The 19,076-nt window shown below is 34.9% G+C and overlaps 1 protein-coding gene across 8 annotated transcripts; it reads left to right on the forward strand.

Moving 5' to 3' along the window:
• Positions 1 to 64: 64 nt before the first annotated feature.
• Positions 65 to 6,992, forward strand: LOC108226709 (probable small nuclear ribonucleoprotein G). 8 transcript variants are annotated; one of them, XR_010285680.1, is made up of 12 exons: positions 65 to 418; positions 492 to 561; positions 719 to 877; positions 1,304 to 1,405; positions 1,809 to 2,144; positions 2,287 to 2,434; positions 3,309 to 3,416; positions 4,332 to 4,417; positions 5,042 to 5,343; positions 5,426 to 5,526; positions 5,971 to 6,245; positions 6,314 to 6,665. XR_010285680.1 is itself a non-coding variant. In XM_064081556.1 (11 exons), exon 11 carries the CDS (start codon positions 6,666 to 6,668, stop codon positions 6,915 to 6,917), a length of 252 nt encoding a protein of 83 aa, XP_063937626.1. In that variant the 5' UTR covers positions 214 to 418; positions 492 to 561; positions 719 to 877; positions 1,304 to 1,405; positions 1,809 to 2,144; positions 2,287 to 2,434; positions 3,309 to 3,416; positions 4,332 to 4,417; positions 5,042 to 5,526; positions 5,971 to 6,245; positions 6,314 to 6,665; the 3' UTR covers positions 6,918 to 6,992. The 8 variants fall into 8 exon arrangements, 2 of the variants coding, with proteins under 2 accessions (XP_063937626.1, XP_063937628.1); XR_010285678.1 differs by having other exon boundaries at positions 67 to 418; positions 492 to 598; positions 5,042 to 5,526; XR_010285681.1 differs by having other exon boundaries at positions 67 to 418; positions 5,042 to 5,526; positions 6,533 to 6,665.
• Positions 6,993 to 19,076: the final 12,084 nt, after the last annotated feature.

The following is a 19,076-nucleotide window of genomic DNA, read 5'->3' on the forward strand; positions in this document are numbered from 1 at the left end:
ATATCTATATCTATATCTATATCTATATAATCCTAATTTGTGAATACAAACAGGATGGCAATTTACCTCATCTACCCTTTCCACTTTTTAATCCTAATACTCTTAAAGGACTTTAGCGTAATTGCACATGCTTTCAGGGTAAACCCATTCAATTTGGATCAAACCCGTACCCTTATTCTATATGTTTTGTATGCTGGTCCGGGTTGACCCATTTTCATCCGGGTTTGAAAACTGATCCTCTCCACGACTCCGCCTTCAGTTATCGATCTCTCCCTACAATTTAGCCGTTCTATTTCAAACTGCTTGCGATTTGAATATGCCTAATTTCAAACTACTCAGTTTTCTGCCGCCATTGTTCTTCAAGCAAATCCTGTAATCCGTGTTCATCGCAACGTTTCCGCCTATATGGATTCATCTGGTACGTAAGATTACATGTTCTCTCCCGGAGGTGTCTTCGTCACTTCATTTTATGTTCTTAATATGTGAAACAGGTCTGAAACGATTTCCTTCTTCCATCCGTGGCCGTGAGTTTCATAGAGGTCTTTTGTGAGTTTCATAAAGGTCTTTTGCCATTCCTGCTTGCTTTGATTCAATTTAGGTTAAGATTCTTGGGTTGTAAACTCTTTTCAAGTTGTATGCATCTAATTGTTATCTGGTTAAACTCTTTTTCTGGCTGGTTTAAACTTTTAATGATATTGATTTGTCATGATTTTTGTAGATTCAAAGAGCGGAGCATGCCAGAGCAGGGTTGATGGTATATATTCAACTACCCGAAATTCACATGCATCAATGTCAATTTACGATGATTTGAGTGGTATGATCACTTGCTGGACGTCTGAAATCTGATATTTGTGCTCCATTGGTTGAAAGGGATAAGGTGCGATATTATAGAATTTGTTTTGTATGACGCATTAGCTCTCTATTCTCTGTCTTGACAACATCATATTTGTTTAATTTCTTTTTAAATTTAATTATATGTACTTTGTCTGGTTCGGTGCAATAATAATTCTTTTAAGTGTATGATCTTAATTGGCGCTTGCCTTTTGTGACAACTTTGCGATGAAACAGTAGGTTTTCTATTTTAGAAGATATTTACTAATACATCTTTTTAGTTTTTAGTGTATGATCCAATGGGACAATGTTTTAAAATTAACTGTTGTATTAGCCATAATGCAATTATGCATAAGGTATGAGATTTTCTAATAATCAGGCACTTCTCCTATTTTTATAAACATAAACATATTAGAGTTGAGAATGAAGCATTAGTTAGTTCTGCTACTTACACTTAGTGATTTATCAACAGATGCATTCTAAAGGGTTATTGCGTAGCACTTGGGGTCAGAAAATCTGTAATAAACATTTGTCAGATGGGACTCCGATGTGCTTCAGCTATTTCAGATTCAAGGTTTGTGGTGGTGATTCTCCGCAACACCAGCAGAATACTTTAAATTGATAAATAGAGATATATTTATAACATGTTTTAGATGACATCGTGTTTGGATGGTGTGTACATATTGCATCATGCATGTCTGATGTCAGAACAAGTGCATTGTTCTATCTCTCACACTTTGAGTATTAGATGCTTAATTATCAGTTAGGCCCCTACTGTGTTGACCGGACCAGCCGGGATACCTAGTGGGTGTTACCACATACACATCAGGATTCCTAATTTCATAATCATTTACTCCATGGGCGTTAAATCCCAAAATAATATACAAAACTGATAGAATTAACTCCATGGGCGTTGTTTGTTGCTGACAAAAGACAAGATTTACCCTTTCTCTTCAAAAATTTCCTTCTTCCTTCAGGGGTATGAGCGTATTTCTGCATCTGTCGGATCATTCACGTCACCTGGTGGAACAGACCCGTTTCTCTCCCGTTCATTTTTTTATTGAAGCTGCAAAACTACCAGATCAACCCACTTTATCTGGGTTAACCCGACCAGCGGTTTTTCTTTCAAACTAACTTCAAGAGATCGAACGTTGATGAAGGCTGATTTTGCGAATAACTGCTAAATACGTGGGTCAGACATCCAAACTTACTCCGCCAGTTTTCAAATTTGAATTTGTTCCCATGGGCGGCGGAGTCAATTCGTTGAATTTGCAGTTGCGGAAAGAATTTTCATCATTATTCTTCATTATCAGGTTTGGTTTGGATGTTCTGAGAGAATTTGTTGTTGTTCTTTGAAATATTTAATTTCATCTCTTTGATCGATTGTTTGAATACAAGTCAGCGGTATATGTATTTAACTGGCTGATTTTACATTCTTTTTTTTAATGTATGCAGGACATGTTTAGTTCTTCTTAAGCATCCACACTGCCTTTGAAAGATATACATCGTTTCGTGTGTTGCTGATCAAGTTTGATAGTCATATCTGCAGGACTTAGTTTCCAACGACCCATGTCACAACTCATACAAACTGCTGGACGCACTGGTATGTTCCAGTTGGATGACGGTTTTTTGTTTGCTTTAGTGACACTTCAGAATGCAAAACAAACTACCTCTGTATCTTTGTTTGACATTGATGTTCTGTTCTGTATATTTATTGTTGTGCATAATATTTGTTCATATGCCTTTGTGATGTAGAACACGGCTGTGATCTAATACATGAACTAAAAGTAACAAAAAAAATTGAATCATTTGGAATTAGGATCCTCAACATGTAAAAGTGTAAGCATGCCTTAGATTCGGGAAGGATACCCTTTAAGAAAGCCGATGTGTGGATTTTGGCGTATTTTACATGTAATGAGATGTTTAGAATTATAAATTATGAGTAGTTGAGCAATTTATTGGAATTTTAATCTAGAGATTTTATGATTTTATGATACTTTCTTTTATCTCAAAAAATTACATGCACAATTTTTTTATAAAATTTGGAGGGGTCTCATTTGTATTTACTACTAATAATTTTAGTTAGTTAAGATGAATTTTATATTTAAAATTTGATTCATTGCTGATATTCTAGCTTTGCTGAGATTCCTCTGGCAGTAATCAAGTAAAAACCAAATTCACAAACTAAACAATATAAGCTCTTAAGCTGATAAGCGATGCACACATATCTATTATTAATATCAATAGTGGTTATTAGTATAATTGCATCGCTTCAATGTAATATTTGTATGCTGCTATGAATTTCTACCATTTTTACCTTGAATTTCTTTCGCTTCTTTTGTTTGCCTAGAGTGCAGTTTGATCATGTCCTCCCTGCCCTACCAATGACTCTGCAGTGGTATATCGGATTAGACTTTATAGTAATTAATTTCTTATCTTATTTTGCTGATGAATATGGTGGAATGCATTATGTGCAGGAAAATGAAGATGGAATGTCTTGATTAATATCTCATATATATATATATTCCAGTGAGCCTAAATTCTGGAGCAACTATTGGCCGAACATTATTCGCAAACCCTCCAAAGTAAGCCAGCCCTCTTTCCCTGTGTTATGCAGTTATCTACTTTCTGCTGACTTTGGAAATTGAACGAAGAATTAAGCTGTGATTTATATAGAAATATCACTTAGATCAGTCTTGATTTCTTTATTTGTGCACTGATCAACTCATGCTCTATTACTTCATTTTTGGAAAACTACTCTCAACTACTGGTGTGTAGCATGTGAGTTGTTATCTTTACCTTTGCTAGGCACCCAGATGTTGATTATTACTTAAAGACTTACTAAAGATTTTATTTATAATGTCACTTTGCATAAAGTTAGAGTTCATACATTGCTTCAGTCTGAATTTTGCGAACCCTGTCAAAATTCTTCACATAGTACCTGTTTAATGTCAAGAAAGATAGTAATTTTGAAGTTAAAATCATCTAAATTGGATTCATATGAAGACAGAATGAGCTTTATACACGGGATACCTTTTTAAATATCTGGTACATGATCAGCATCAGCAGCGTACTTTTTACTATAAGTCAGACCCGAATGCGGTTTACTTAACATTAAAAATTAAAATAAACTGTTGTGTTATATCATTAATCACCCATAAAGATGATTTCAGAGTAAAAGCTTTAGGTAAAGAGCTGTTAACTTGGTGCCTTTGAAAGCCAGGTTTTTTCTAAATTCCAAAGGCCAGATATCATTTTGGTTCTAGATTAGAATCTGTTGCACAACATGGTGGGTTCCCTTCTCTATTTTTTGAGAATTACAGAGAATTACCAAAATCATAAAACCAGGAGCTGAATTATTTTTATTATATAATGATTTAACTTTTGTCTGTGACTTGCATGTCTATAGTGTGAGCAGAATAAATATTATTACTATAATATTATTAATCAAATAGTCTAATCACATATTGTTCTCAGACATTGTGTTTGAATGTTTCCAGAATTTAACAAGACTGTGCCAAATTCAAGTTTTAAGACTCCAACACGTGCTGATAATGTTGCCAACAGCCCTCACACTCCACACAAGGTTCATGTACAAATAATTAGGCATTTATGAATTACAATACTGAGCACCCTATAGCTCTCTACTGCAATCCCTCCTTTATGGTCAGAGTGCCACGATTGAATAAATATCTCGATGATTATTATGTTTTATGATGACGAGAAGGTGAAGTTTCACAATGTCGTGAAGATTTAGTATAGAATGCTAAGGCCTTTATAATTAGAGTATTCTCAGTATTATAAGACTTGCTGGTGTGTTTGAGCTCATATAATTAACAAAGCTGAATTAGATGTAAGTGTTGTGTTATTGTTGCATACTTGCAGGCTGCTGAAAGAGAGAAATCACTTAGGCTTCTGCACAAAAATAGTTTAATTACTTAATAAGCACAAGCTAATCATCTTGCAGATCTAATTCCTTTAAGATCTAATAAATATTATTATTGTAATATTATTAATCAAAAAGTCTAATCAGTCACCATGCGAACCAGCTGTAAGAGGACAATTCATTACTAAATCTTAGTAACTGAAATAAGATTATTACACTTATTACATTTCTAAATAAGGATATTTAGAAATTTCCATTTCTAAATAATGATATTGGCAATAAGTTCCTCTTTGTGACATTCTTCATATTTGTTTTTTGTCTTAGGTTCTGCCGTTACACAAGTCACCAGGGCCAAATCCGTGAATCAGACAGATGCATTTAAGCTCCCAACTCAAACACAATGTAATTGTCATTATCCGTATTTTCATGCCTTTTTTATTAACAACTCTCTGATTGTAGGTTCGGCCACATCACATGCTACATCACAAAGGCGTTAAACAATGCCGGCGTATGTGCTGCTCATCATAAGGTTCAGCAGGCATATCTCACGCTATCACAGAGGAGGCTACAGAGGAGACTTTTTTTCCGTATTTGGGTTTTGTTGTTTACATGGACAATGGATGGTGGTTAGAGGCTTAGAGCTTTAGCAGCCACAAATATTCCTCCTAACTCTGTTCTAACGGGTTGTTCTGTTATATTTTCAAACAGGTCGTAAGCATCCCTTTGGGTGCTCTTTCTCCTTTTCCTGCTGATAGTCATGTTGTTGTTCGTGAAATACGGACTCCACCCCAGCCAATCATCGAAGCTTGGTTTGTATTGATTTTTTCTAAAATTTATCTAGACAATTCTGATGTTCGTCCCAGCAATTCAAGTCGATTTAAGAAATCTTGAGCATGTGTTGCAATTATATGTTAATAGTTCATGTGCCTATATATATCACAGTTATCTATATCTCTCTACCAGTTCCAATACCATGCACGAGAAACTGTTACATTATTGTTGATTGCTTGAGGTTATTTTGACTAAAAGTAACATGAGTCAAGATTAGCACATATTAATGGTATAACTTGGCTTATCAACATGCAGATTTGTTTGTCACTAAGTTATACTTTTTTAAATAAAAAAAAGCTGCACCCTAATGAAATATATATGAACTTCTGATATTTCATAGGTCATGAAATGTACAGATCATTTACTGTCAGCAGAGTGTTATTCACTAAAATGGCAATTTACATTTACTGATTTGTTTGCAGGAACTGGATCTTTGATTTGGTTGCGGGGTACCTACCAAGTGCAATGCTGAAATTATTTATTTTCTGTGTTCCACCAATATGATGGTTTTCTCAGCAATAGAGGGTCCTGTTGCATGTAGTTGTTGAAAAAAGAGTGCTTCCATCAATGTTTTGTACTTTCTAATATGGATTGTCTTTTTTGCTAATATTCTATCAGATCCGTGTTACAGAGGTTTGATAGATTTTCAAGTCTAAAAGATATTCCTCTGCAACTTGCCAAGGGAATACCATCAATGGTAAATTTCTTTTTATGTCTCGATGCTTAGCTATATTATCTCATTTTCTTTATATTTCTTTTTGGCAGCGCCAGTTTTACCAGCAAAATATACCCTTCCTAAGTTGTTACCAAGTATTATATTCCATTCACTTTTGTGATTGAAAGTTATAGACTCCAACTTAACAGTTATAGAAAAAGAGGTGGTAAGCAACACTTGACCGCAAAAGCCTGCCATATCTTCTGTTTCTATGAAATGGTACTGCTTGACCAGAGCATGATTAACAGCTCTTCCTGGTCTGTGTGAAGGGCTGTAGAGGATCGTTCTCAGCTGGGTTTCCTGGCTACGGTGGTCATGCAGTTGTCTGACAGACCCATAATCTTTGCTCTTTGTCGTTAATTCCCATCACCTATTTCTGTTCAATCTCCGTAGCAAATAAGGATGAGTCGCTCAGGCCAGCCCCCAGATCTAAAGAAGTACATGGACAAGAAGCTTCAAATTAAGATGAATGCTGATAGCATTTTTGTTGGCACCCTTCGTGGTTTTGATCAGTTCATGAACCTGGTGATTGACAACACCATGGAGGTGAATGGTGATGAGAGAAATGATATTGGCATGGTGGTTATTAAAGGAAATAGCTTGGTCGCTGTTGAAGCACTTGAGCTGGTGCTAATATGTTGTGATTTTATATAAGTATCCGGTCAAGATTACGTGTTTCCACGAATTATTTTGAAATACCTATATAATATATGAAGATTTTTGTGATAATTTGTTTATATGCTTTATTCTTTATTAGGTATGTTGTTTATACATGAAACTCCAAATTTCAAATCTCTTCGGTCTTTATTAATTAGGTGTTTACTTTTATTTTTCTGAAAGTATATATACTATATTAAAATTTAATCAAATTTCATTCTTTAATTAAAGTTAAACCTTTTTAAATTTTCATTAAAGTATATTTAACATTTTTGAAAGTATTGATTTATTATATTATTTTAATTAAAATCTATTTGTTAAAAGTAAATTCGATGTATGGGAGTTACAAGGCAAATCAATGGCGATATTGATTACTATATAATCACATAATTAAATATTAAATATTTTCAACAATAATTTCACCCTATCTTTTTAAGTGCTTTAATTTATAATCTATTATTATTTTAATCATTTAAATCTATCATTTATTATTTTACTCTCTAATAATACAACAATGAAAGTTCTTTTTAATTAGTCTCGTGCCATTATATTAAGCATAGTATATATATTTAATGCAAAAAGAAGACATTTAAATGAATTTTTTAAAAATATTGATTGTAATGATTAATAATTCTAAGTATTTGCTCTAAATAATTGGGATTTATTTTAGTTAAATTTAAATATTTTATGAAACCTAATTTAAAGTAGTGGGAAATTGAGTAAATACAAAATTTAAAATTCAATAATGATTCAAACTTTATAAAAATCAGTTAATTAAAGTAAATATAAATATTATAAACATGACCCGTGTGCGAAGCACGGGCCAGATTGCTAGTATTACTAGTTGCTGCTAAGAAAAAATTAGAAACAGACCTGACACTTAATATGAATATTACCGCATATTCATAGCGATATTTTCCGTTCAAGATTTTAACTACGGTGTCGCTTAACGAATTCTTATTCATCTTCTGTTTTTTTTCTTCGTGAACATTACTAACAATTGACGGATATAATAATATTTAACCAATAATATAATAATATTTTAAAAAAGATTCATTTAAAACACGTACGTAATTATCAAAAATGATACTTTAACCTTGTATCCGGCTCAATCCTTAGCCCGGCCCTCGTTCTAACCCTTACCATTCCGTCACAACGTCACTCCTTAATAAAAAAAAAATAGAGAGAACCAAACCAAGAACCAACAAAATCTTAGATATAATAATTTCATATAAATTTAGTTATGAATAAATCACATTAGAGCATATATAAATTCTAAAATAAAAATTATATTATTCATGATAATCAGCTATTTTAGATTTCGCGTTTCAAAAAATTATTTTAGATTCCAGAATCATACTTGCTCTAAATAGTAAATATACATTTCTGTTTTCTTTTGATTACAACTCGGAACTCGGTTATGTAAGATGAGTTTGGGCCTTACAGCCCAAAGAGGAAACCCAAACAAATATGTTGTTCAGAATGACGAGTTCCTCCCTTTTCATTTTCATCTTCGTTTCATGCGGATTCAAACCGATTTAATTTCATATTCCAATCAAATACAAGATTATAAACTCAATCTTTGTATACAATCTTATATCATTTTATCTTGACTTTTAATTTTAAATTCTTTATAAATCCGATTGTGTTTTTAACTCTTAAAAACTAAAATTCCGACAAATTATAAAACATCGACTGTTTCTGAATTCTACCTTATCGTGTTCATGTTTATTATTCTTTTTTTTTTTGAAAATGGAAATATCATTAAGCCAAAGCTTCAGCAACAATCGTCTCCAACAACAACAATGGAGGAGACACAAAATCATTCTGGCAGTTAAGAGAACAAGGTACACGTGCCATCAAATGGGCAACCTTGTTCGCTTGCCTATTAACAAAATGTAAGGAGACCCTATTCAAGGCTTTAAGCAAAACACAGCACTCCTCAAAGATGTGACCAACTTCATTCCTGTACACCATCTCCTTTGATATTGCGTTGACAGAAGTGAGCGAGTCAGATTCAATAGACAACTTCATGCGAGGCAAAGTAGTAAGCCATGAGAGAGCTTCTCGAATTCCCATTGCCTCAGCTTTTAGCACTGAAACTGATCCTGCACATTTCATTGTTCTGCCTCTAACAAATGTTCCTTTGCAGTCACGAATAGCCATTCTAATCGAGAAGAAGTGATCCTCCGTTCTGACCGACGCATCGACGTTAAGCTTAAATTCCCCAGGACCAGGAGCAATCCATTTCTTTACTGGTAGTCGAGTATCTTCTGCTATGCTTTGTTGTGGAGTCTGATGCTTCCTCCTTGCTTCCCTCCACTCAGTGACCTGGCTTTTGCTCCAATCTACGGCCAAAGCTGGAGACAAGATCTTGTTCTCCCAAACACGCATATTTCGAGCATACCAGATTCCCCACAACCCCGTAGCAATGTTAGTTATTTCTTCTTCACTTCCTGAGCTCAAAAAATCCAGCAGCCAAGCGCTCGCATCATCAGCATTGCTTAAATCTAGGTTGCACCTTAAGTAACTCCAACATTGAGTCGCAAACTCACACTCCAAGAAGACATGCCTGACATGTTCCACATCCCGACAGAAAGGACACAATATCGTAACATTCACCCCCTTACCTCTTAACAACTTTCTAACTGGAACATTGTTACGGCAAAACCTCCATAAGAACATCCTGATTTTGTGAGGCAGCCCAACTCTCCACAATTTGTTCCAGCCAGTCGACGACGGAGGCCTGAAACAATCAGCAAAACAGTCTTGCCAGTGTTTATACCCTGTCTTGACACTATAACACCCATTAGTAGACTTAGACCAAGCAACACGATCTCGGATATTATTCTGGGGAATACGGGTACTCAAGATCAGCTGAGCATCTGTCTGATTAAAAGTTTCACGAATCTTGACTTCATCCCATCTTTTAGTGCCCGCTAAGAAGAAATCACTAACCTTGTCCTCCCTGTTATTATTTTCGTGAGTCTGGTCGACCTGAAAACCTTCTTTTAACCTCAACCAAGGGTCTGAAAAAGCATGAATATCTTCTCCATTTCCCAACACCCACCTGAAGCCATCTTTGAGATTTTCTTTTGCTTGCCAGATCCCCGACCATATGAAACTATCGCCCCCTCCTCTTCTAGCATGGAAAACATGATCATTTGGAAAATATCTCGCCTTATAAATTCTTGCCACCAACGATTGAGGATTGTTAACGAAATTCCAGACGTGTTTTCCCAAGAAAGCTAGGTTGAAGCCATGAAGATCCCGGAAGCCAACCCCTCCCTTACTTTTGGCCATACTCATGTTGCTCCAGGAAGCCCATTTAATGCCACGACTAGGTCCCGTGTTTGACTTCCACCAATAACCATTCATCAGTCTCTCTATTTCTTTGCAGAGGTTCTTGGGGATTAAGAAACAGGTCATGCAATATGAAGGGATCGCTTGTGCAACATTACGAAGAAGCACTGCCTTACCCGCTTTTGACAAAAGCTTTGCACTCCAACCCTGAATTCTCTGCCAAACCCTCTCCTTAAGAAAATTGAACATTGACTTTTTCGCCCTTCCAATAAGAGATGGAAGCCCCAGATAGTTACTCGTTCTGAGATCATTCGAAACTCCCAAAATGCTTGTAAGTTCAGCTTGTTTATCCAGCCGCACATTGGAGCTAAACATGATGCCCGACTTCTGTAGATTGATGGACTGACCAGAGAGGCTCTCATACTTATTTAGGAGCTCCTTAACCACCACTGCTTGCTCCCTTGAAGCTTTAAAGAAAAGAAAACTGTCATCTGCAAAAAGCAGATGAGTAACAGCTGGTGCACTCGGACTTATCTTGCACCCACTAAGTGTTCCATTCTCCGTAGCAGATATAATAGACTTTGATAACCCTTCAACACAAAGGAGAAAAAGGTAAGGCGAGAGAGGGTCGCCTTGCCCCAGCCCTCGTTGGGGGATTATAGGTCGGACCGATGTACCATTGAAACAAACCGAATATGAGACAGTAGTTACACAGAGCATAATCCACTTCACCCATTTGTCATCAAACCCCATTCTAATCATCCGGTTTCGAAGAAAACTCCAGTCTACCCGATCATAGGCCTTGCTAACATCCAATTTGAGAGCTATATCACCTTCAGATCCCCGCTTCTTCTGCTTCATATAGTGAATGAGCTCGAAGGCAACCAACACATTATCAGAAATGTTTCTACCAGGCACAAATGCAGATTGATGCTCAGAAAAAATTGAGGGCAACACTCGTTTCAGACGATTAGCAAGAACCTTCGCCAGAATTTTGTACAGAACGTTACAAAGGGCTATTGGTCGGAGATCCTTCATAGTATCAGCATTTTCTTTCTTAGGGATGAGTACAATATTAGTATCATTTACCTCAGCTGGGAACATCACTTCGTGAAGCCATGATTTACAACACTTGAAAACATCAGGACCGAGCATCTCCCAAAAATGTTGAAAGAAAGCCGGATTGAGCCCATCCGGGCCAGAAGCTTTATCTGGATGCATTTGCTTTACTGCTAACGTAAACTCTGCAAAGCTGACTTCCTCAGTTAACATGCTATTCTGGTTCTCAGTTATCACCCCCTCCTCATCCTCCTGGTAACTTGTTGAGTCCTGATTTCCTCCAGCAAAGATATTGCTAAAGTACTCTTTAACCACCATGCTCATGCCTTGAGTCGTATTCACTACCTCCCCATCCTCTGTTCTAAGGTAAGACAAATGGTTTATCTTTTTCCTGGTTGAAGCCGAGGCATGGAAAAATCGAGAATTTGTATCCCCATCCTCAAGCCAGAATGTCTTAGCTCTCTGCCGCCAATACTCCTCCTCATGCACCATAAGATCATCAAGCTTCTTCCTTTCCTCAAAATATCTGCGAATATTAATTTCATCTTCAAATTTTGATAAAGAGTCCACCACACACTTCTGTTTCTTTACTTTCTCTCTAAACTTGTGGAAGAAATTCCGCCCCCACTTTGACATAAAGGACGAAACTGAGATCAACTTAGGGAGAAGGTGAATAGCTGGCAGCTTCTCCCAATGTTGAGATACTTCCTTCTTAAAATTTGCCTCCTTTAACCAGGTGTTTTCAAACCGAAAACGAAATTGTTTCCTTGTAAAAGCCAGGTTCATAAGTTCAACAGAAATGGGATCTGGTCTGAATGAATGGAATGAGACACTGAGAGCTTGCACAGGGGAAACTTATTCCACCAGTTAGCAGTGGCAAAAGCCCTGTCGAGGCGTTCCCTAACCCATTCTGGGGTACCTTTGCTCTTTTCCCAAGTAAATTTACCACCAACAAGGTCAAGCTCTAACAAAGAGCAATCCTCGATTGCTGAACGGAAGCCATTCAAGAGGTATTGAGGATGCGGATGGACACCCTTCTTATCCGTGCTTAGAAGCATATCATTGAAGTCACCAAAAATAAACCATGGCAGGTGAGATCTTGTAGAAAGGCTGCGAATAATGTTCCAAGACTCTCTCCGTCTAGATCTCTCCGGGATACCATAAAAACAAGAACACCACCACGACTGAACATTATTCTCCAGCATAATGACATCAATATAGTTCATTGATGAATCTACAACAGTGCAAGAAATGTGATTTTTCCACAAGATAGCAAGACCCCCTGCTGTACCAATACTGTCTACTGCAAAATAATGAGCAAAACGAAAATTCCTACATAAAGTATCAATCTTATTACTACCAACTTTAGTTTCAGAAAGAAATAAAAAGTCCGGGTTAGAAGATTTGATTAAATCCCCTAGGTGGCGAACTGCTCGGGAATTCCCCAATCCCCGGCAGTTCCAACTTAAGAAATTCATTTTGATTGGCTAGCTTGCCTCGCAAGCGTAGCCAAAACAGAACCATGAGAGCCTGGGAAATCCGTTCCAGAAATACCAGCCTCTTGAACACTTTCTTCAAATAAAACATTACTTATGATTTTATCCCCCATAATTGATTTCTCCTTTAATTCATATTCACTTCTCCTTCTTATCCGTTCTTCAATATTCATAATTTCCAGCTCAGCACTGTCAGGACCCGCATAGACATTTGACTCACATTCAGTTACCCTAATTATCGCTCTATCAGCGCCTTCCCCCTCCTTATCCATATTTTGAAAATTTCCCTCCCTCCAAATTGGTTCCTGATTTTTCGTCTTTTCCGGAAAAGGTGGGATGTCGTTGCTCCTACCCATCCTCGTCTCCCACTCACCATCGTTCTCTTCCTGGAGCCACTTGCTCTTCTGCTGACCTACCGCCCGCCGTGGTGGCGCACGAAGCCACACACCCCATTCCTTTACTGCACTTTCACTTCTTTTATCCAGAAATCTTCTACAGAATCTGTCAGTATGAGAGATCAGACCACAGATGAAACAGAACTCACCAAGGCGCTCATATTTACAATTAACAATGAAATCTCCCCCATTCTTCCTGGTGATCTTCTTCTTCCTTTTGAGTGGTTTCCTCACATCCAGACGAATCTTTAACCTCATGCACTCCCTCCAAATACTAGAGTTATTCTTCGGATCATACTCCAAAAACTCTCCAAAAAAGTTCCCCAGTTGCTTACCTACGATCTCTGACATAAAGCCCGTTGGTAAGTCATGAATCTGAATCCATATATTTAGATGCCAAAGAGATACCTTCATTGGCTCCACACCCAAAGGAATAGTCTCCATAACCAGCATGGCGTTATCGAACGACCAAGGTCCTCCATTCAACACCCACCGCATGTCTTCATTATGATAGAACTGGAAAATAAAGACACCTGTATCAAGTTCTTTGATGTTGATCCCCATTGCCGGTTTCCAGACATCCGCCATCTTGGACATCATCGCTCTACTATTGATAGTTTTCTCTGTTAAGAAACGTCCTATCAAGCATAACTCGAACTTGTTCACCGTCTCGTCAACACCTTCTTCAACCACCAATTGTTCGTTCTCCTCTCCATCAATATCTAACTCAGCCAATTGCATCTCAATATCCTCATGTCTCGCCATTACTAACCCTAACTCCCACAACCTTCCCTTCGGTGAAGAAAAGTAGAGAGAAAACAAAGACTCTCACATATGTGGAGAGAAAATTAGCCGAATGCTTTGAATTACAGTTATAATAATATTTAAATAATTTTAGTTATTAAAAATAAACAAAAAGACATACAAAAATAAATAACAGAATTCTGGACTAAATTTAGCACCATAAGGGCAAACCCAGCAGTGATCCAAAGATCCAAATTTGGAGCAGATTACCCCAAATTCTGCTCCAGTGATCCAAAAACTGATCTAAATTTGGATCAGTGAATAGTATTGATCCAAATTTGGATCACCACTGTTCACTGATCCAATTTGGATCACCTACTTTATTATAAAATAATGATTTTATTATTTCTATATGTTTCGTTTATCAGACTTAAAATTAATTTTGATTATTAATATTTAATTAATAATAGTTTATAATTAATAATAAATAAAATTAATGTTTTAGTAAAAACTTAGAATAATAGGAAAACAAATTTAATTGAAATTAAAAAAAGAGTACATTACATGCATACAATTATAAGCATATAAAATGTATAAAATAAAATTACAATACCAGAAAATAACTAGAAAACAGTACGATAAATATAAATTTATGATTTAGTCGAACATATTATTTCTGTTTTCTCCGAGATAATCAAAATTTTGTTCGTAGCTGTTCATATCATTTTCAGATTCTTGAGCTTCATCTTCATTTTCTTGATTTTGAGATACTTTGATCGATGTTTTAAAAAATAATTAAATTAATTAATTAAATATAATACAAGTAGTTAATATTGATTAAAGAATAAATTTAAGATTATATAATTTAATATGAAATTTATGTAATATAATATACAAAAAGTAATTTAGATCAGAATTTGGATCACGTTGCTGGAGTTGGTCAAAAATTTGGATCAGAATTTGGATCAGTTAGTGATTCAAATTTGAATTTTTGGATCTCAACCGCTGGAGATGGCCTAAATATCATTGTTCTGGGTAGGTGTAGATCATAAATGTCATGCAGGCACTAGCCCTCGAGAAATCTCATTCGTTTACACACCAGGTCACCAAGGGGTGGAAATATCAGACACGACCCGAAACCCGACACGAACCCACGAACCCGGCCCAACTCGAAACTTGATTTACTGAGACAGAAACCCGAAAATGACCCGAAAATCACCTGACGGACCCGAAATAGACCCGAAATGACCTGAAATGAGAATTTCATTTGTAATAACTTCAATTTTTAGTTTTATTATATTTTAAGTGATTTTAGATTGACCCGAAATCGATCCGATTGCTGATACGAACACGACCCGTTACCCGAAATTGCCACCCGTCAGCCGGCAAATAACTCGGATACTGTACTTTGTTTCGAATTGTGACCCAAAGTTAGCGAGCCCAAACCAAGCCCAAACTTCGCCGATCTTAGCCCATTAAGAATCCTAGTGACCACGCAACTAAAGCCTGTCAAAGCTTATATTTGTTTAATACAGTAAAGCACCATTGTTCTTGGCTTTTACTTTAACAAACGGTTTATCTTTAAACCATTTCTGGGAAGAAAACAAATGATAAAACATAATTGCCTTTGAGATTTTTTTTTTTTTTTTTTGTATGGTAATTGCCTTTGAGATTGACATCATTCAAATCCCATTTTATTTTCTTAAACGCAACAAACAGTAACACGAGTCATGGTTTAAGATTAGGGGTAACCAAGCTACTCCTCTCATATTTTTATAAAATGACATTCAGTTTAACGTATATGTAAAATATAATTTTATAATTTATTTTCAAATATTAAATTTTATTATTTAAAATAATTTATGAAATCATATTAATGAATTTTTTATCCTTTTCATTAAGAAACGGAGTAATAGACTAAATAATGAAATACTTAAAATTTTTGGAACATAAAAATAATGACGTGTTTTTATCTTTAATATGATAATTTATTGTTCCCACCCTCTCAAACTAATAGCTTTTTTACGAGCTATTAACCAAAAACCCAATCAATTTGTCATTTGTTTGCCAAAAAAACTTTTAAACTATTTTTTTCACTAACAACCCCATTAAACTTTACTAAATCTATGAAAATTTTTAATCAGAGTTGCTTAGTTCTAGCATGTACTAACTATGATCAACACATATCTTATGCGGCAACATGACCAAAATTAATCAAAAAATTGTAAAGATAACTGAAAAAATTTATTTTAGCGAAGATTTAAATACAAAATCTAAAATAAGTATAACTTATAATTTTGATACAAACTTTTCTGTCCGTAAGCTTTAACAAATAATCATAATGATTAAGTAGCTTGACAAATTTTAACAATTCAAATTAATATAAAAAATGAAAAAACAAGGAAAAAATAAACACCAGACAACTACATCTTCACATATTTTCATATTAATTTTAAAATCAAAACCAAAAAGTATCATACCAGAAATCAAAACCCGCCAAATAACCTTAGCTAGAAAATATACACACACACATGATTGATAGAAGTTAGACTTTTCTCACTCCCATTTCGGGCTAGACTTGAGCAGAATAATTAATATAAATTATTATTTAAAAAATTATAAAACCGGTCAAAATAATTTATTCTTTGGTAAATGATGAAAACTCTTGAATCTTCCATGTAGCGTGGGTTTATGAAATTAAAATATTAAAAAAATTATATTTATTAATGAATAGACAAATATGTGGTACATGGGCGGATAAAAAGATGCAAATAACGGAAAGAACTCAACATGTCAGATTGGTAAAATTAACCATGGTTTATTTTATATCTTTTTATGTAATTTAATAAAATTTTTTGGGGTTGTTCGTGAAAAGAAAAGTTTAAAGGTTTTTTGGCAAAAAAATGACAAGTTGATTGGTTTTTTTGGTTAATAGCTCCTTTTTTACACGTATTTTGAGAGGTAAAAGAATGTATTTATGTATATTCTTTTTTCAAAATAGAAGTTTCGAATAAAAATATAGATGCTTAATTTTATGTAAAAACGAAACTGAAAAATAATACCCACAAATATGTGTTCTTTATATTTCAACTTAAGTGCAAAAAATCAGAACGATTATCATTATTTTGGAGCGGAAAGAATGTATTTTGGAGCGGAAAGAATGTAAGATAATCCATTGTCATCACCAAGGATAGAGAGGTGTATATTTCCACCAAAATGAATTCGAAAATATTTTCGGGATAACTAGCATCGATATTCAATAATGCATAAAAATTGGCACTATTGTGGTTGGCAAGCAGAGAAACGGCAGAACATAGAATACATGCACCAGTTTTCACTGATTTACATATATATCTTGTACTTGCCCATTTTCTGCCAACAGATTGATTCTTCATTAATAACCATACTGCCCTTATCTATCCTCCTATTCCCCCCTCATCAATTCACTAATCATACACTACTATTTAACACCTTGCCGTACCTTTCGGTAAATTTCACCGCTGTGTGTCGCTACGCTGGGGCAGTAACAAATTAACATTTCTTTTTTTTCCGGGGTGAGCCAGAATTGAACCCGGCTGTCCCGGGACAACATAGAATAAACCAACGAATGGATTATCTAATCGTGCTCACAAATTAACAATTCTAATCATATAAATATTACTCCCTCCGTCTCTTATTACTTTTCTCATTTGCCTTGGACACTTTTGCCAATGCCCACTTTTTATCATTAATATCTTTTATTTCATATTAATATTAAATATAAAATCTTTATTGTATTAAAATACTTGTAAATACGAATCCAACAAGATCACTCATGACTATATTTGGTCTTATAGATTTGACGTAAATTAATCATTTGTCTCATGTCATGAACAGTGCCGACATTTCAAACGGGCAAAGTTTAAAGAAACAGAGGGAGTATCTTTGACTTATATTATTCGACTACTAACATAAAAATGCATTGAAAACGTCACTCGTAACTGGATATACTGAAATCTGATCACCATGCAAGTGCCATTAAAAAAATTACTCCCTCCGTCCCTTTTTACATGTCCCTTTTGAAAAAAAAATTTGTCCCAAATTACTTGTCCACTTCTCTTTTCAAAGCAATTTTTTGTATGTTTTTTCAAAATGTAACAATTTCCAATGTTTGACTAGCATATATATACACACAACTCTATCTAATTCATTACATTTATTAGGGATATGTATGAAAACAAAATATCCACCTAACATTTTCTTAAGATGCGTTATTTTTTCAAAAGGGACAAGTAAAAGGGGACGGAGGGAGTATTATACAGACACGCATTAATACGAGTTCATCATCTTTAATAACATCCCACTCATTAATCAATAAAATAGTTCGGCAGTCAGAAATTGCTAAAAATTAAAAAAATTGTTTGCTTGTGTTTTGTGTGTGATACACATATGATATTCATAAACGTGGTCCATCAGATACTGTAGTATGCCGATCAGGGCTATTTTAGTCTTTTCAGAAAGCTTCATATGACTTGTAAAAATAACGTACTCTAGTTTCTCAAACACGCTCTCGAAGCGAGTGGTCTTCCCTCTAGAAAAGGAGAATTACACAATTCGGGTATCCAATCCAGCTGATCTTAGAGTCTCACCCATCCAAATATCTCCGCCTCTCGAATATGGAAACTAAATAGTATAAAGAAAAAAAGTAGTATTAAAATAATGACTTATACTGAGTTGAGTTGTATTCAATTGTCTTTGTAAATGATTTTTTATTTATAAAATCCGGGTATATTCAATTCTGATTTTAAAAAATGAATCAAAATCTTGAGATATTTAACTAAAATTTTAAATTATACTATAAAGATGGAGGTGTTCATTTGGGATTTAAATTATCCTTAAAAACATATGATGGTATTCAATTGAGATAATTTAAATCCTAAAATCTGAAAGTATTCAAATGTTGATGGATATTTTTGATTTCCACAAAATAATTTTTGTGTTTTTTAAGTTTTTTATATCAGATGAGATTTTGAAATATTGTACTTAAATCTTAAAGATTCAACATCCATTCCTCAAAATTTTATCAAGAATTCGCATAAAATAAAAATAAGATAATATTGAAGCAAAGAGAACAATAGTCATGGATCGCTTCTAATTGCTATAACCAGTGCCATCATAAT

This window comes from Daucus carota, chromosome 1 (genome assembly GCF_001625215.2).
Source record: "Daucus carota subsp. sativus chromosome 1, DH1 v3.0, whole genome shotgun sequence".
NCBI classification, from domain to species: domain Eukaryota; kingdom Viridiplantae; phylum Streptophyta; class Magnoliopsida; order Apiales; family Apiaceae; genus Daucus; species Daucus carota.

What these genes read in the sequence shown, in the direction of transcription:
- LOC108226709 (XM_064081558.1), top strand. Translation starts at nt 6,666, where the DNA reads ATGAGTCGCTCAGGCCAGCCCCCAGATCTAAAGAAGTACATGGACAAG.